The 15,685-nt window shown below is 40.5% G+C and overlaps 1 protein-coding gene across 2 annotated transcripts in view; it reads left to right on the top strand.

The window, feature by feature from the left end:
- Positions 1-1,162: 1,162 nt before the first annotated feature.
- The window catches only part of TRPC6 (transient receptor potential cation channel subfamily C member 6), an 82,881-nt gene continuing 68,358 nt past the window's right edge, over positions 1,163-15,685 (top strand). For both annotated transcript variants that reach the window (XM_081950363.1, XM_081950362.1), the window contains exon 1: positions 1,163-3,120. In XM_081950363.1, coding sequence (XP_081806489.1) covers positions 2,978-3,120 — 143 coding nt within the window. In that variant the 5' untranslated portion in view covers positions 1,163-2,977. The remainder of the gene's footprint in view (positions 3,121-15,685) is intronic.

Here is a 15,685-nt window from a genome sequence, read left to right as displayed (position 1 = left end):
ATGTGACTGGGTGGGCGTGTCCAACTTGTAAAATATGGTGAAACTCACTTAACAACGCTCTTGCTTATCAACCAAAATGTTGGCTCAGAAACTCTGGCATTTGAAGCACGCAAGTCTTAAAGCTGTCAAGTTACAGGACCCTTGCACCCCTAACCCTTTAGAAAAAAAATCCCGGGGGTGTTCAAACTTGACAGCTTTAAGACTTGTGGACTTCAACTCCCAGAATTCCTCCTCTCGCTCTTCATCTTGATGATGTGCAGACGGGCGGGGGGAGGGAGCTGGAACCAGTTCTAAACGGCATTGTAGATTTGTGGAACCTCTTCTATAGAAGAGGTTAGAACTGGCAGGAGCCCACTTCTGATCTGCATGGAGACAAGCATACAGTGGACTACCTCAAGGTTCTGTTTTGGACCACAGCTCTTCAATATCTTCATAAATGATCTAGATGAGATGATAGACGGATACCTCATCAAATTTGGGGAATTTTCTAATACTTTGGAGAATAAGATTCAGACTGTAGCAGGGGGTACAACAACTGGGGAGAAATTTACAACTTTATTCTGAATTGTGGGGAAATTAAAAGCAACATCACACAAATACACAACACAGATAGTCGTCGACTTACAACCACAACTGAGCCCAAATTTTTGTTGCTAAGTGAGACATTTTTTAAGTGAGCTCCCCCCCCCCATTTTACAATCTTTCTTGCCATAGATTTTAAGTGAACCACTGCAGCTGTTAAGTTAGTAACACAGTTGTTAAGTGAATCTGGCTTCCTCATTGACTTTGCTTGTAAGAATTTCACAAAAAGTGATCACATGACCCCAGGGAGACTGCAACCGTTATAAATATGAATCAGTTGCCAAGCACCTGAATTTTGATCACATGACCACGGGGATGCTGCAACAGTGGTAAGTGTGAGAAACAAGTCATAAGTTACTTTTTTCCACTGCTGTTGTAACTTTGGTCACTGAACAAACTTTGTAAGTCAAGAACTACCTGTACATTACAGTACCTATAACTGCTAGAAATTCTGCAAATACAATCAGTCACAATAATTCAAGGGAAAAAAACATGTTTGATTTGAAAGTTTAAACTGTTTCTTTTTCTTGCATCAATATCACAGTATATATAGTGCCTTGAAATGTAACTACACTTTATACCAGTATAGAAGTTATAATTCGTTATTATAATAGTCAAAAGAATAGAAAATCCTTTTAACATTTTTTTAAAAAGAGCATATGAAATGATGGAATATGAAAATAAGGAAGACTGTAAATGTGTGAAAATCTTTCTAAAAATAATTGATTTTGGAACAGATCTGGATGAAGTCATTTTAATTCTTTGTGAATTGCAGACATCTGTACTGAACAAGGAGCAGAAATCATCATTTTTCTAGCCTCACCTAATGGCATTGAGTTTAGTCTGAAACAGTTGGCAGCTGGTATCTTATAATAATAGTTTTCTTCCATCTTATGGACATTTAGGATGTTCTGACCTTCTGCAAACTTTCCAGCAATGCTGTTGCAAGGCTTTAAAATAATCAAGCCAAGTGAGTTTGCAGGTAAAAGTATTATCTGTGGGTGAAAAGCACGGCCAGAATAGACAATTGCCAGATGCTAATTGCACAACACAACAAACAACCCCAATTCTAAAGAGTGATGCATCCAGTCAAATGCCATTTCCAATTTGCCCATCTTCAGGAGATGCTAATAAATTTTCATTACAGAAGTTGTCCGTTCTGTTCACAGTAACCAATCCCTGTTGCATCCCCGATTCTCCCTTTTCTTTTCAACCAAGCAACATTCAGATTTGCTTAACTGTTGAACGCCAATGGAGCCGATTTATCAAATGCATTGCATAACCAGGTAGCCAGCCCTGAGAGAAACATGCCTCCAGAGCAAAAGGAACGGAGAGAGGGCAGACAACAAGGGACTTCGCCGGACTTCTCCAGCCTCCGCTACTCAAAGCTTTAAGAGCGTTAAGCGCTGACTTAGAAAACTGACGGGGGCAAGAGCTTCCATTCAATGAGAAAACCGAGCCCAAAAAGCAGCGAGGGGACTTCGCCGACGAAGTTACACAGATTGAGGCTCTTCGCCAGGCAAGTAGTAGGAAGACTTCGGAATCCCTTCCTTCACGTGATCGCCCAAGATGATGTAAAGCGATCCGAAGGGGCAGATGGAAAAAAAAAACGTGGGAAGGGCCGGTGGTTATTACGCCGGGGCTGGTTTATCCGGCGTTTCACCATTGGACCTGTGGCCCTCCGCCGCCTACGCATGGCTTTCTGGCTGGCGGCGGTCGCGTAAACTTTTTAAGACCTTCTTCCTCCGCCTTGCCTTTCCTCCCCCCCCCACCCTCCCCACCCGTTGAGGCTTTACAAAAGCTGGTTGAGCCACTCCGGGCACGGATGGCTTTCAGAGAGAGGGGATAGGGCTGGTTGACATAGTAACTCCGTCCTTTTTATCCCCCCCCCCCCCCCGCCTTCTCTCTCTCTCTCTCTCTCTCTCTCCCTCGGTGGCTATCCGGAGGCTCGGCGAGGCGGAGAAAGCCGCCTGCTTTGGACCGGAGGGGCTGAGGTGCGGGAGCTGGAAGCGACCCCGGCGAGGGAGACATCCGCGAAGGTCCGCTGAGGGGGTCGCCCTTTGCTCTCCCCCCCCCACACACACACGCAGAAACGACCTTCTCCAGCCCTCTTTTAAAATGGGGACGCTGCGCCACAGGTAGCCGGAGGAAAAGACGGCGAGCGCTTCGAGCCATTTTTTTAAAACAACAACAATAATATTGCTTTTAAACAACGCCGGCCGGGCGCGCGCGCGCGCGCGTGTATCTCTTTTGCTCTCTGGGCGGCGCGCGCGCTCCTGTATTTTATTTTATTGCGGGAGAAAGGGGGGGTTTTCTCCTGTTGGGGCCCTCCTGAAGAAGAGGGGGGCTTTTTTCCCCCGGGACCCCCCCGCATCTCTTCCCCAGAGGAAGCGCCATGAATCACAACCAGCTCTACGCGCCGCGGGGGAACGGCTCGCCGGTCGGCGGAACCCCCAGGAACGACAGCCAGGACTATTTGCTGATGGATTCCGAAGCGTGTGAGGAGAACTGCCTGGCGCCTTACGCTTACTACCCCGTGTGAGTGGGTTTCCCGCTTTAAAAACGAATGAATAAATTAAAAAAAGAGGCTCGCGGGGCAGAGAGTGGGGAGGGGGGGGGGCGTCGGCTGTGCTGGGCCAGGTTGAGGGGACGGTTCAGGCTGTTGTTGGCGCCACGTGCCTAACCTGGTTACTAAATTGCCCCGTTTGCTACATTTGCCGAATACTTTTCCCACGACTCCCGAAACGGCGCGGATTCCCACTGCACACTAAACCCTGCCAGCCAAGAACTAAGCAAGCCTGTTGCACGGATGCAGCAGTTAAGGACCAAGCTGTCCTCGCAATCACATATGCAGTGGTGGGATTCAGCCAGCTCCCACCAGTTGAAAGAACCGGTGGTTAACTTTCTGAGCAGTTTGGCAAACCGGTTGTCGGAAGAAATCATTAGGGCAGAGAACCGATTGTTAAATTACTTGAATCCCACCACTCCGATATGCGTGCGGGCCACCAAACGCTGATAAAGCGCCGTGGGAAAGAAACGGGGGAAGTTTAAGGTAGGGATGGGGGGGGGAGGAAGCGTTGAGTGGGGTACAATATAGCACCCGGCTTCCTTTTTCTTCACTCCTCAAAGTGGGTCTGACAACTGCATAGTGGGCAGAAGCGCTCATTTCTGAGAAGCACCTGTTGCATTTCCACCTCTTTTTTAATAAAAAAAATGGCTTTGTCAGCAGTTGGAGAGAAATTATAGAAAACTTTGAGGCGAGGAGGAGTGCTTGCTGCAAAGAAACGTGGGGGGATGCGAAAGGATGGGTTTATGTTTGCTACCTGAACGCGTGGCCAAAGAAAAAAATGTGTGGGTGATAGAAAGGTGTGTGTGTGTGTGTGTGTTTGTGAATGTGCTGTTCAAGCCTTTTAAAGGGACTTGAAGGGCCCTGGTGGGATGCAGAGTGCTCATTGGACAACCCTCCAATTTTCTTCTCCCTCCATCCCATCTCTGCATTTTCCTCTCCGTTATTGTTGTCCATTAAAGTCAATGGTGCAGGAAATAGGAGCATATGGGAAAACCCGAGACATACTGAAACAACTCTTGCGATTATGTTTGGACTGATTAGTTTTACTGCCTGTCGAGGCATAAAAGACTGAGGCGTATTATGGATGGTCCTTAGGTGATAATCCCTCAGCAATAGGCCATGTGTAATGAGGCAGAGAAGTGGTCCTACTCGCCATAAAAATGTTTGTTTGTGATAAGGATTGGTGGGGAAGGTGGCCTTTGTTGGGTTGTGGGACAGAAGGGGCCCTTTGCACAGGGATGTGCAAATCTCTAGGGATGTGGAGGGAATGGGCTCATCGTAGAATAAAAGTTTGCCAATCTCTTGTATTCATGCCACTAATATCACATAATGTCTACCTCTCCAAGGCAAGGATGAAATTAGAGCTGGACTTGGCAGAAAATAGAAGACCAGCATGAAATCTTACAATTGCTGGTGCCATCTGATATAACATTTTTCTCCTTGTGGCCCACTGTGCTTATTCTCAGATATGATAATCAACTGCTAAATGCCAATAAGAACATTGAATCCAGGCTCCAAAAGTATGGTAGCAAAAGACCAAATGATTTTGAAAGTAAATTAAGGTATTGATCAGCCCACTTCTATTGCTATATTGATGGCAAAGCCATCCCACAGTGCTGGAAGTTTGTTTCATGATTATGCTGACGTTAGGGCAGAGTGGTTGATATACCCATTTCTGCCCCAGTTGGCATACCTGCGCATTGGGTGAATCTGTTGCAAGATGCTTTATCTGTGATAAGCAGTATTTGTGTGTTAGTGGAACAACAAGATGTGAAGTAGAAAAGTAGATAATTTCTGTGCCTTTACTGTAGATCAAGGACACATTAGAGGTGAATGACCTGTTGGACGAAACCTGCGTTTATGTGCTTGCTGACAAAACTGCAGCAGGTAGTTGAAAGTGAATGAGTGCAACATAGGGGACAAATACAAGACAACAGATAGTATTTGACAGGGAATGACAGCCAGGAAAGCTGCAGGTTTTGATCTACATAACATAGTACCAAATCTCTGAACTTTTCCATCTTAAAAACAGAGCCATGGGTATTATATGTGCAGTAGTTTACTTCTTAATGCACATAGTTAAAGTAGAAAGGAGAAGGTGTGTGTGTGTGTGTGTATGTATACACACACATATAAACATACATACATACATACTCTGTATGTGCATTCTCACATAGTAATTGGTTATGAGGAGTGAGAATCTTAATGATCATTAATTGGTTGGAAGTATATTTATCTTATCTATCTATCTATCTATCTATCTATCTATCTATCTATCTATCATATATCTATCTATCATCTATCTGTCATCTATCTATCATCTATATCTATCTATCTATCATCTATCTATCTATCTATCTATCTATCTATCTATCTATCTATCTATCTATCATCTATCTATCTATCTATCTATCTATCTATCTATCATCTACCTACCTACCTACCTACCTACCTACCTACCTACCTATACACAAGGACAGTTTTACCCCCATGCCATCATTCTGCTAAACAACTAATTCCCACAACACTTGTCAAACTATTTAGTAAGGCTGCATTACTGTTTTTCTTCTCATTTTTTCTATTACCTATCTCCTTTTCTACGTATGACTATAACTTTGTTGCTTGTATCTTTACAATTTATATTGTTTTATTTAGTTTCCTAACATGTTTTATGTTGATTGCTTATTTAGTATCCTATGACTATCACTAAGTGTTGTATCTTATGATTTATGATGAATGTATTTTTATGATAACTATGGCAAATTCCTTGTATGCCCAATAAAGAAACACTTGGCCAATAAAGAATTCTATTCCATCCTATTCCATTTCATTTCATTCCATTCCATTCTACTCTGCCCCTGCCCCCTGCCCCTATTTCATTCTATCCTTCTCCTTATTCTATCCTATTTCTATTCTATCCCATCTATCCTATCCTATCCTATCCCATTTCCTACCCCACGCCTATTCCTATTCTATCCCATCTATCCTATCCTACCCTACCCTACCCTACCTTACCCTACCCTACCCTACCCTATCCTATCCTATCCTATCCTATCACATTTCCCACCCCACCCACCCCTATTCCTATTCCATTCCATTCCCTTCTATTCATTTAGACACCACTCATCACTCTGTCCAACCTGGAAGATTTTGGGCAAGACTTGGAGGTGTGCTGTAGAATATGACACAGCAGTTTCTTTTTGCTAACCTTTGCTGAAAAACCATTTTTGCTATGCTACTAGAAGCAAAGGAAGGAAGACTCCTTTCTGACTGAGGACATCATGTGATAGAGAATTTGGATCAGCACTGTTCTGATTCAAACTGATTCAAATGTCCTTTCCCCGCCTTACAATGTCTTTCATCCAATACATCATCACAACATTTGCTGACCAGGATACAGAGATTTCTTTCTTTAAGGTGAATACTAATGGCACTATTCCCTTCTTCTTCCCTTACTCTATTTAGAGGTCCTCATTTAGCATCCACAATTAGAACCAGCAATTTAATCATTAAGCAAAGCAGTTGCTATGTGAAACCACAACTGTTCTTATGATCTTAATTCAGCTTCCCTTTCCTTTACAGACCTGCAAAGGTTATAAATGCAAGGATTGGTTTTAAAGTTATTCTTTCATCACCTTTGTAACTACAAATGGTGGCTAAACGAGGCATGATGCATAAGAATTCTCATTGAGCCCAGTTCTGAAAAAAAGAAATCTAATGGGGCAAAGTGAACTTGAGTGAACAATGGCTAAACTATATATTAAATGGATGCAAAGTGTGTTTAATTCTAAGGTGTCATCTAGCCAACCTTGTCTAAGTTCAGAAGGTAAACAGCTTTGGTGCTGGTTGATACTGTAGAATAGAGTAGAGTAGAGCAGAGCAGAGCAGAGCAGAGAATAGAACAGCGAATAGAATATGATATAGAATATGATATAGAACATGAAATAGAATACAAAATAGACTAGACTAGACCTTGGAGGTCTTCTAGTCCAGCCCACGCTTTAGAAGGAGAACCTACCATTTCAGATAAGTGACTGTCCAGTCTCTTCTTAAAAACTTCCAGTGATGGAGTCCCCATCATTTCTGAAGGCAAGCTATTCCACTGGTTAATTGTCCTCACCGTTAGGAAGTTTCTCCTTAATTCCAGGTTGCTTGTCTCTTTGATTAGTTTTCAACCATTGTTTCTTGTCCTGCTATCTGGTACTTTGGGGAATACTGTATATTCTGCTGTATAAGGTGACTGGGTGTATAAGATGACCCCCTACTTTCAGGCGCCCGCGAGCCAGCTGAAGGCCTCCGCGCTGCCAGGCTTTTGTAGTTTGAGCTCAGCACCTTCCTCCTCCAGACTGCCAGCCAGACCTTACTAAGCCATTCCAGTGCTCATCCATCCATGTGCCCAGGCAAGGAGCGCCAAGGTTGTTGATTGAAAGGCCTGCATCTGTGCTGGTGGCGGTGTGGCTTTTTGCTTGGCGGTGTTGCTTTTTCTTTTGTTTTGGTTTTTTGGTATGGCCTTTCTTATACCCAGCGTATAAGATGACCCCTGATTTTTGAAATTATTTTTTGGGATTAAAAAGTCATCTTATACGTCGGAAAATATGGTAATTTGACCCCCTCTTCTTTGTAGAGAATAGAAGGACTGCAAGCTACTGCAGGTTTTGACATATTCCTTTCCTTTCCTTGTGCAAGTTTAACATATTCCTAACTATCTTGCCTACTATTATAAAGATGGCAGATATTGTAACGAAATGATCTATCGGGGTTCCAAATAGCATTCTCTATGAAATAATAGCTCGAGGCAAGAAGTTCCTCAAAACACCAATTTATTAGAAGACCCATGTTGGCACATCTGGGAAAACCCACATCTGAAAGCTTCCAGGTTTTCCCCATCCAGTTGAAAGTTCAAGACCTTGCGGATCGTTGGAGTTATCAGTTCACCCGATCTTGTCCCAAACCGGTAGAATCCCACCTCTGGATGTTACTTAGTTTTTGGAGTAAAAGATGCACCTCCCCCCCCCCCAAAGAGTGTGGAAATGTTGGTACATCTTATACACCGAATAGAGCCATTTTTGAGCTCCCGAAGCCCCACCCCTACCATTTTTGCAAAAAACGGGCTGTTTTTTGCAATAACGGAGGCATTCTTGCCTTCCCCCAATCCCCAGAAAGTCTCTGCATCTTATAGTCTGAAAAATACGGTATGTTTTACTTTACTATGGTAGCCTTTAGGAGGCTTGTAGAGTTCTCCTGGGAGCTGGGGGGGGGGGGCAAAAACGAGCAAAAAATGGTCCATCTTTTGCTCATTTCTGCCCTCCCCAGCCCCCAGGAGCACTCTGGAAGCCTCCTAAAGGCTATGCACAGCCATTTTTGTAAAGGGGGTGGGGTTTCAGGAGGCCAAAAATGCTGTATTCAGTGTATAAGACGCACCCAGATTTTCATCCTCTTTTTTGAGGGAAAAAGGTCCATTTTATATACAGTAGTTTTGGCATTTTCACTTAATAAACTTTTACTCTGTGTCTAACTTCCATTGTCTGCAGTAAAAGGTGTGAAATGTTGACACTTAATTTGGGATGTAGGTCACCATCATCTCAGTACTTTTCATGTAAAAACAAAATCTTGACACAATATCTCACTTTCCTCTCTGTTTCACTGCTGAACTGGGTTCTGAAGTATACCTCAATAAATATATTTTCTTCTAGTGGAACAGTACACTGAGATTTAATCTTTTACCAGTTCTGTTTGGGACTATTTTAAATTGGCGTCCTATCTTGAATAATTTTTAAAGTAGGTAATCCAGAAAAATAATTATTAAAAAAAAGTAGAATTTTAGGAATAAAAATTGATTTAGATTTTAGGATTTAGAGAAATTTCATGAAAGGGCATACAACTTTTTAAAAAAGCTCTTATTGTGCTTAAGAAGTAGTTTATAAAGTTGGTAGAACTACTCAGGAAATGTGACATCAATTAAAAAACTAATATTTAAATATATTAAATTGATAAAATAAATTAATACAATAGTCCCTCATATAGTTATTAATTCTTCCCTCCAATCGCATAAAAAACTAAATTTGGTGGCAATTTCAAAGTTCACACGTGGATTTAAGATCTGATGGTACACACTTTTGAATTCTATGGACTTTCAATAAAACCAGAATAAACATTGTGGCTTCCAATGCATTTTAATTTAATCACAACATCTTGCATACAATAATCCTCCCTTGAGATCAATAAATAATTATATTAGAAAGCATGACAAGAATCTAGAATATTCAGAGATGGCTGTAAGAGATATGTTTTCTATCTCACTAATAGTCTAACTTTGTATTTGAACTTTTTAACATGAGTCATTTTGTTATGCATCTCCTCTGATTTATACAAGTTGAACTTGCCAGAATATATTAATATAACCTAGCACAGTTTTAGAGTGCTGGTATGAGGAGGCAGCAGATTAAGATAAAGTTTAAAGTTATAAGAATAGATACTCAGAATAACAGCATTGGAAAAGGCCATTGAATCCAATCCCGTTTAGTAGAGGATTTCATATTGAATCATCACATAGACATAGATATGTTTAGCCTCCATCTGTACACATCTCAGGATAACACAGCCCTTCCAAAGAAATAATGAACAGTTGTTTAATTCTGTTAAATATTATGCAAATGTTAAAATATTATATGCAAGACTCTCGCTTTGAGACCATGTGAAGAATAATTACCAATATCTATGGGCTTAAGAACATTGAAGAAATGATAATTTTATTGGTTGGGTTCATTTGAAAGTTCATTAGGTGGACCTTGGAAAAGATGGAAATAAATTAGAGAGGTTGGAATCAGATAGGAGACAGAATGAATGTGAGTATGGTTGACTACCAGTTTTCTCAATTTGAGCTCATTCTTGATGCATTGGATTGCAACTCAACCACCTGTCAGATGTTAGCTGGAAGTGATGAGAATTGTAACAGCTATCATAGACCGGGAAAGGGAATGGAGAAGGTTTTTTTGAAATTGCTTTCTGCTTTTAGAATATTCTATGTAGAAAGCTTACTTGGTGATTGAAAAGCTTTACAAACCCTAGGAAACCTTTTCTATTTTTGCAAGTATTTATACTAGATGACCTACTAGATGACTAATTGCAATACGTCACGTGACATGATCGAGCTTGACACGCGTGACCTACAAGGTCCCTTCCAAGTCTGTTATTCTGTTATTTTTGTTATACTGTTCATATCTCTTCTTTCAAGTGCTCTTAAAAAAATATTTGTGGATTTAGTTTATATTTTGTTTGTGTGTGGATAAATAGATGATAGATGAATAGATAGACGAATAGATAGATAGACAGACAGACAGACAGCTAGATAGAAATTAATAAAGTGTCACCTGACATAAACTTGAGTGTTACAGATTTGTTTGTTTCGCAATAATATGGATGTTGTTTCCCATTGGTCACTGTTTTTTCCCCTCAATTTCCCAGCATGATTTGTAATCTTGGGATCCTTCATACAAGAACTAACCAGGTTCAACTCTTCCCTGCATGCTGAGGTCAGCCACATGTGTCAGGGTGGTTATACTTCATGTCAAATGTCATTTATATTTGCTCAAAAGCCCATTTGATATCCTTGCTTGGAAAAACTAATGGAAGGATTATAGTACACTTACATAGCAGGCACTTCGGCTACTTAGTATTTAGTGCATCATGCTAAGTTACTTAAGCATGGTTTGATGCATAATCTGTTATTCGTGGGGTTCACACGACATAATAATAAGTCCAAACAAAAACATGGATACATATGTTGTGCAAAATTAACCTTTTTTGACTTTTCTATCTTTTCTCTGTACTCTCACACTTGTTTTATTACTAGATGACTAGATGACCTATAACAGGCCTGTCAAACTGGCAGCCCATGAGCCGGATGCATAAACATGCATGCTACTCCCATTCCAGCTCTGCAAAAGCAAAAATGTTGCAATACGTCACGTGACATGTAATAAAACAAGTGTGAATGAAAGTGTGAAAAAGGCAGTAATATGAACATTTAAAAATCACTGTTGCTCCACTGCTAATCATCATCATCATCATCATCATCATCATCATTATCATCAATAATAACACATATTTTCTTTGACGAATAAGAATTCAGGTTCCTTGGTCCAAAGCCAACATTCTAATCCTAAATCACCCAGATAAAGCATCCTAGACTATACAAATAAGCAAATATGCTAGTATGTCTTTTTTGGTTAGGTGCTTCAGACCCACTGATTTCTGTCTGACCATGATGAAAGAATGCAGAGGAAACATTTTGCTTGATTAATGTAACACACCCTGCATTACACCCTACATGTTTTTGAAGATCTTCCAGATGCTTCAAATGGTCCAAGAATACAATGACATGGACAGTTATGGGCATACCAGTGGTGGGTTCTGGATCCTGTTGCAACTGGTATGGTGCATTGGGGCTGGGCATCCACCACATTAACGTGCTCACAAGCATGTAGTGTGCGCATGTGTACTTAACGCATGCAATGCTCTGCGATGTCTCCACGACGGTCCAGCTGCTCGGTGGAGTGTTGCACAGGCACCGTATGTTCCGTGAGCATGTGCGGAAGCCCTGAAAACCTCAAATACTGGTAAGGAGCATGGGCGGGTGGTTGGGCCCTCTGGAGCACCATACCGGAATGGTACCTGGTGCTCCCGGCAGGCACTGGTATGCCCGTACTGGGTCGTAACCCACCATTGGGGCATACATGCAGGGTTGGAGAGCTCTTGGTTTATTCACTGTTGCAGCATCTGCCTTCTAGAATGAGTTTTCCTCTTGAGATTGGGGAGGCCCCATCCTTTTGGTGCCGGAATGGGATAACTTGCTGCAGCCAACTCGCCATGGCCAGCTAACCATGGCCAACTCAAACCATGGGACAATTCAACAATTCAACTTAATTATTTAAATTAGAATTTAAAATGTAGCATATTTTAATGTTTGTCATTCACATTTCTCTTTGCCCCTCCCTTTGCATCCTTTCATTAATGATTCTAGTGGATTATTTCTTCAATATTAGTGTAACTCATGTCCTGTGGCTCATTGTCCCACAGTGAGTTGACCATGGCAAATTGGCCATCCTAGTAGTTTGACACTTGGCTCTTTGTCCACCTATTTGGTTAGGATATATATATATATAATCTCCTCCAGGGAATATGTATATTTTGTTGCTGCCTTTTTTGTTTTTGTTTTTCATTTGCCATTTTTTATTCCTTGTTTTGTTTTATTGTATTTACATTGGGCAGTGTACATAAACAAACAAACAAACAAACAAACAAACAAATGAAATAAGCATATAGATGCTGTCATTAAATCCACAGTAAAAGCAGAATATAAATTTATTGAATACAAAATAAATAATAGATGAAAGTGCAAATCATTTATTAAAACACATTGGATCTCCACTGAGTCATTGCCTATTTGTTTGGTTGATTTCAGTGGTATGTTTTGAGTATTTCTAGTTCAGGAATCTAATTCAGGAAGTCTGAAGTAAAATCTGGGATATTTTTTAACAAAGAAGCAAGCAAGGCATTAGGACCCTATAAAGTTCTGTACTGGAAATTTAGAAAAAATAATGATAATGTTAAGGACAGAAACAGGATAGCAAAAGTGAGTGAAAAAAGAGTGGGAAAGGTTGAAATGGAGGAGGAGAGACAATTAGTGCAGGTGAAATTCTGAAATGGAGAAAATCTAAAAAAGTGAGACCAAGTAGGATGGAAAGAAAATAGATATGATAGAGGTGGAAAATAAATCTTACATAGAATCAGAGCAATGTACTAAATAAATAAGAAGGAAGAGGAGGAGGAGGAATGATTGTAGCATTAAGCCATCTGGTTCGAACACAATATTCCAGTACTCTGTAGACTTGGCAAGTAGGAATGTGAAAAAACAGAACAGAATAATTTTTTCCCTTAATAAATTGCCTGGTAGATTAGATTAGATTAGATTAGATTAAATTAGATAGATAGATGATAGATAGATAGATAGATAGATAGATAGATAGACAGACAGACAGACAGACAGACAGACATAGACAGACAGACAGACACTCAGACAGACAGACAGACAGACAGATTATCAATCTTACTGAGAAACTGGTTACTGGTTGTTTACCATGTTGATCATGAGATGCTTCTTTAATAGCTTAAATCATGGTTTAGCTTTAGTAAGTGGCTTAAATATTTTTTAAAAAAAGCATTGGGTAGTCAAGTTATTATAATAAATGATTGATTTTTTTAATACATTGAGATGATGACATTAAATTTAATAATAGACCTACGTACTCCTTTTCTGTACATTTAATGGAATTAATGCTTTGAAATGAAATAATGACCATACTTTTTCAGGTAACCATTATCTATTACAAGGGTGTCAAACTTGTGGCTTGCAAGCCAGAGGCGTTAATGTGCTGGCCATGCCCACTCCCATTTTAGCGAAGGGGGGAAGTCATGATACATCACGTGATGACAATGTGACACAATGAGTTTGACACCCCTAATCTATTATGTTAGTTTGCTTATGTATTATTTATACAAAGAAAAATATACACGGTTATTTTTTGTATCTTTACTGATGATCTTTATAGTAATAATGGTAATAAATATTTCGCATACTTAACACATTACATTTCAACTGTATAAATCACCCATACATTCTCCCCAGCATTTATAAAGTTGTTATGAAGGTTTCTCATTCTTGTAATCCCATTGGTTTGAGTTATATTGTTATTCTCATTGTGCAGCTGGGGACTGAGGCTTAAAGCCAATACCCTCTTCAAACTATCCAGAAATTCATGCAGCTGGAATCTCACTCATCCCATACACCATGTGATGTATAGCACACACCTAGCTATTAAACCTCTTTTCTCTCCCCCAATATCATTTTATGTGGTATGAGAAGTATGGAATCTGTAGTCTGGGAAATCACGTTTTCCATACAGAAGATCAGAGATCGACTTTGCAATATCTCTAGATGAAGTCAGCTTTCTTAATTCTCGGTGACCTGTTCTGGAAGACATCTTCGGGTAGCTTCCTGAATTGATTCCCCCCAACTCCCAAATCTCATAAAATTTATTTTAGCAAACTTTATTGGGATGAAATTTTGCTATAATCCCTGCAGCAAGAGTACTTACTTTTCAATTTGGATCTCACATTTCTATTTTTGCAAACTTTCTGACCCTTTTCTCAAAGACTTATGGGGTTCAACACCAAGATATTCTCTGTTCACCAATAATGGGGATGTTTGCAGTAGATTTTTGCATAATACTGCCTAAGAAGCCCCTCCTACAGTGGGCAATATGGATCTAGATAGTAGCTTCATACGGAGTTGTCTTATTAGAGTAGCTTCATATGATATCTCCATAATTGATTTTTTATTTAGTTATTTTTATCCTGCCTTTATTATTTTTATATAAGTAATTCAAGGCAGCGAACAGACCTAATATTCCTTCCTCCTCCTATTTTCTCCACAACAGTCCTGTGAGATAAGTTGGTCTGAGAGAGAGTGACTGATGCCTTATATTATATTTTATATATTTTCGCCTGATGCCTTAACCATTAGATCAAATTGGTTCCACAACTTCAATTTGTGGCACTATTAGAGCGGGATTTTGGGGCAGAAATCCAGAGTGGCACCGGGCCGTGGCATGCCAGAAACAAACAAAGCGCCATCCATGGAATGCGGACAGCGTGTGAAGCCACGCCCTCTCCAGTCCGCATAAAAACCTCTCTCTACAGATCCAGTGCCCAGAAGGTTGGAGACCACTGTTCTAAAGTGCTATACAGTTTCATCGCCATAAAAAGTTCTCTTACATTATTACATATTTTTCAGAATATAAGATGCACCTTTTTCCCTCAAAAAAGAGGCTGAAAATCTGAGTGTGTTTTATACACTGAATACAGCATTTTTTTTGCCTCCTGAAACCCCGCCCCCTTCACCAAAATGGCTGTGCACAGCTTGTAGGAAGCCTTCAGAGAGCTCCTGGGGGCTGGAGAGGGCAGAAATGGGCAAAGAATGGGCCATTGTTGGCTCAATTTTGTCCCCCCCCCAGCCCCCAGGAGCACTCGTTAAGCTTCCTAATGGCCTTTTTTTGCAAAAAACGGGTCCATTTTCACAAAAAAACGGGCCGTTTTTTGCTCATTTTCAGCCCCTCCCAGGAACCTGCTACAAGCCTCCTAAGCGATATTCATGTCCTTTTTTTTTGAAAAAAATACGGGCCCGTTTTTGCAAACAACGGGCCATTTTTGGGAGGTTTGCAGAGTGCAAAAACTTTTTTAAAATTTGCTTCTTCAAAACCTTGGTGTGTCTTATACTCCGGTGCATCTTATACTCCGAAAAATACGGTGTATTCACAATTTAAAATGACCTTGTTGTACTTTTGAATCTACTAGATGTCAGGGTTCCAAATAACATCCAAAATTAAATCAGAGTCCAAGGCAAAGTATTGCTCAAAGTTCCAATTTATTAAGAGAGTCATGTTGGCACATCTGTGAAAACCGAAATCGGAAAGC

Source organism: Natrix helvetica (genome assembly GCF_964273705.1).
Source record: "Natrix helvetica genome assembly, chromosome: 4".
In the NCBI taxonomy this organism is placed as follows: Eukaryota; Metazoa; Chordata; class Lepidosauria; order Squamata; family Natricidae; genus Natrix; species Natrix helvetica.
Note: the sequence above shows the minus strand (reverse complement) of the source record. Positions and strands in the feature narration are given on the sequence as shown.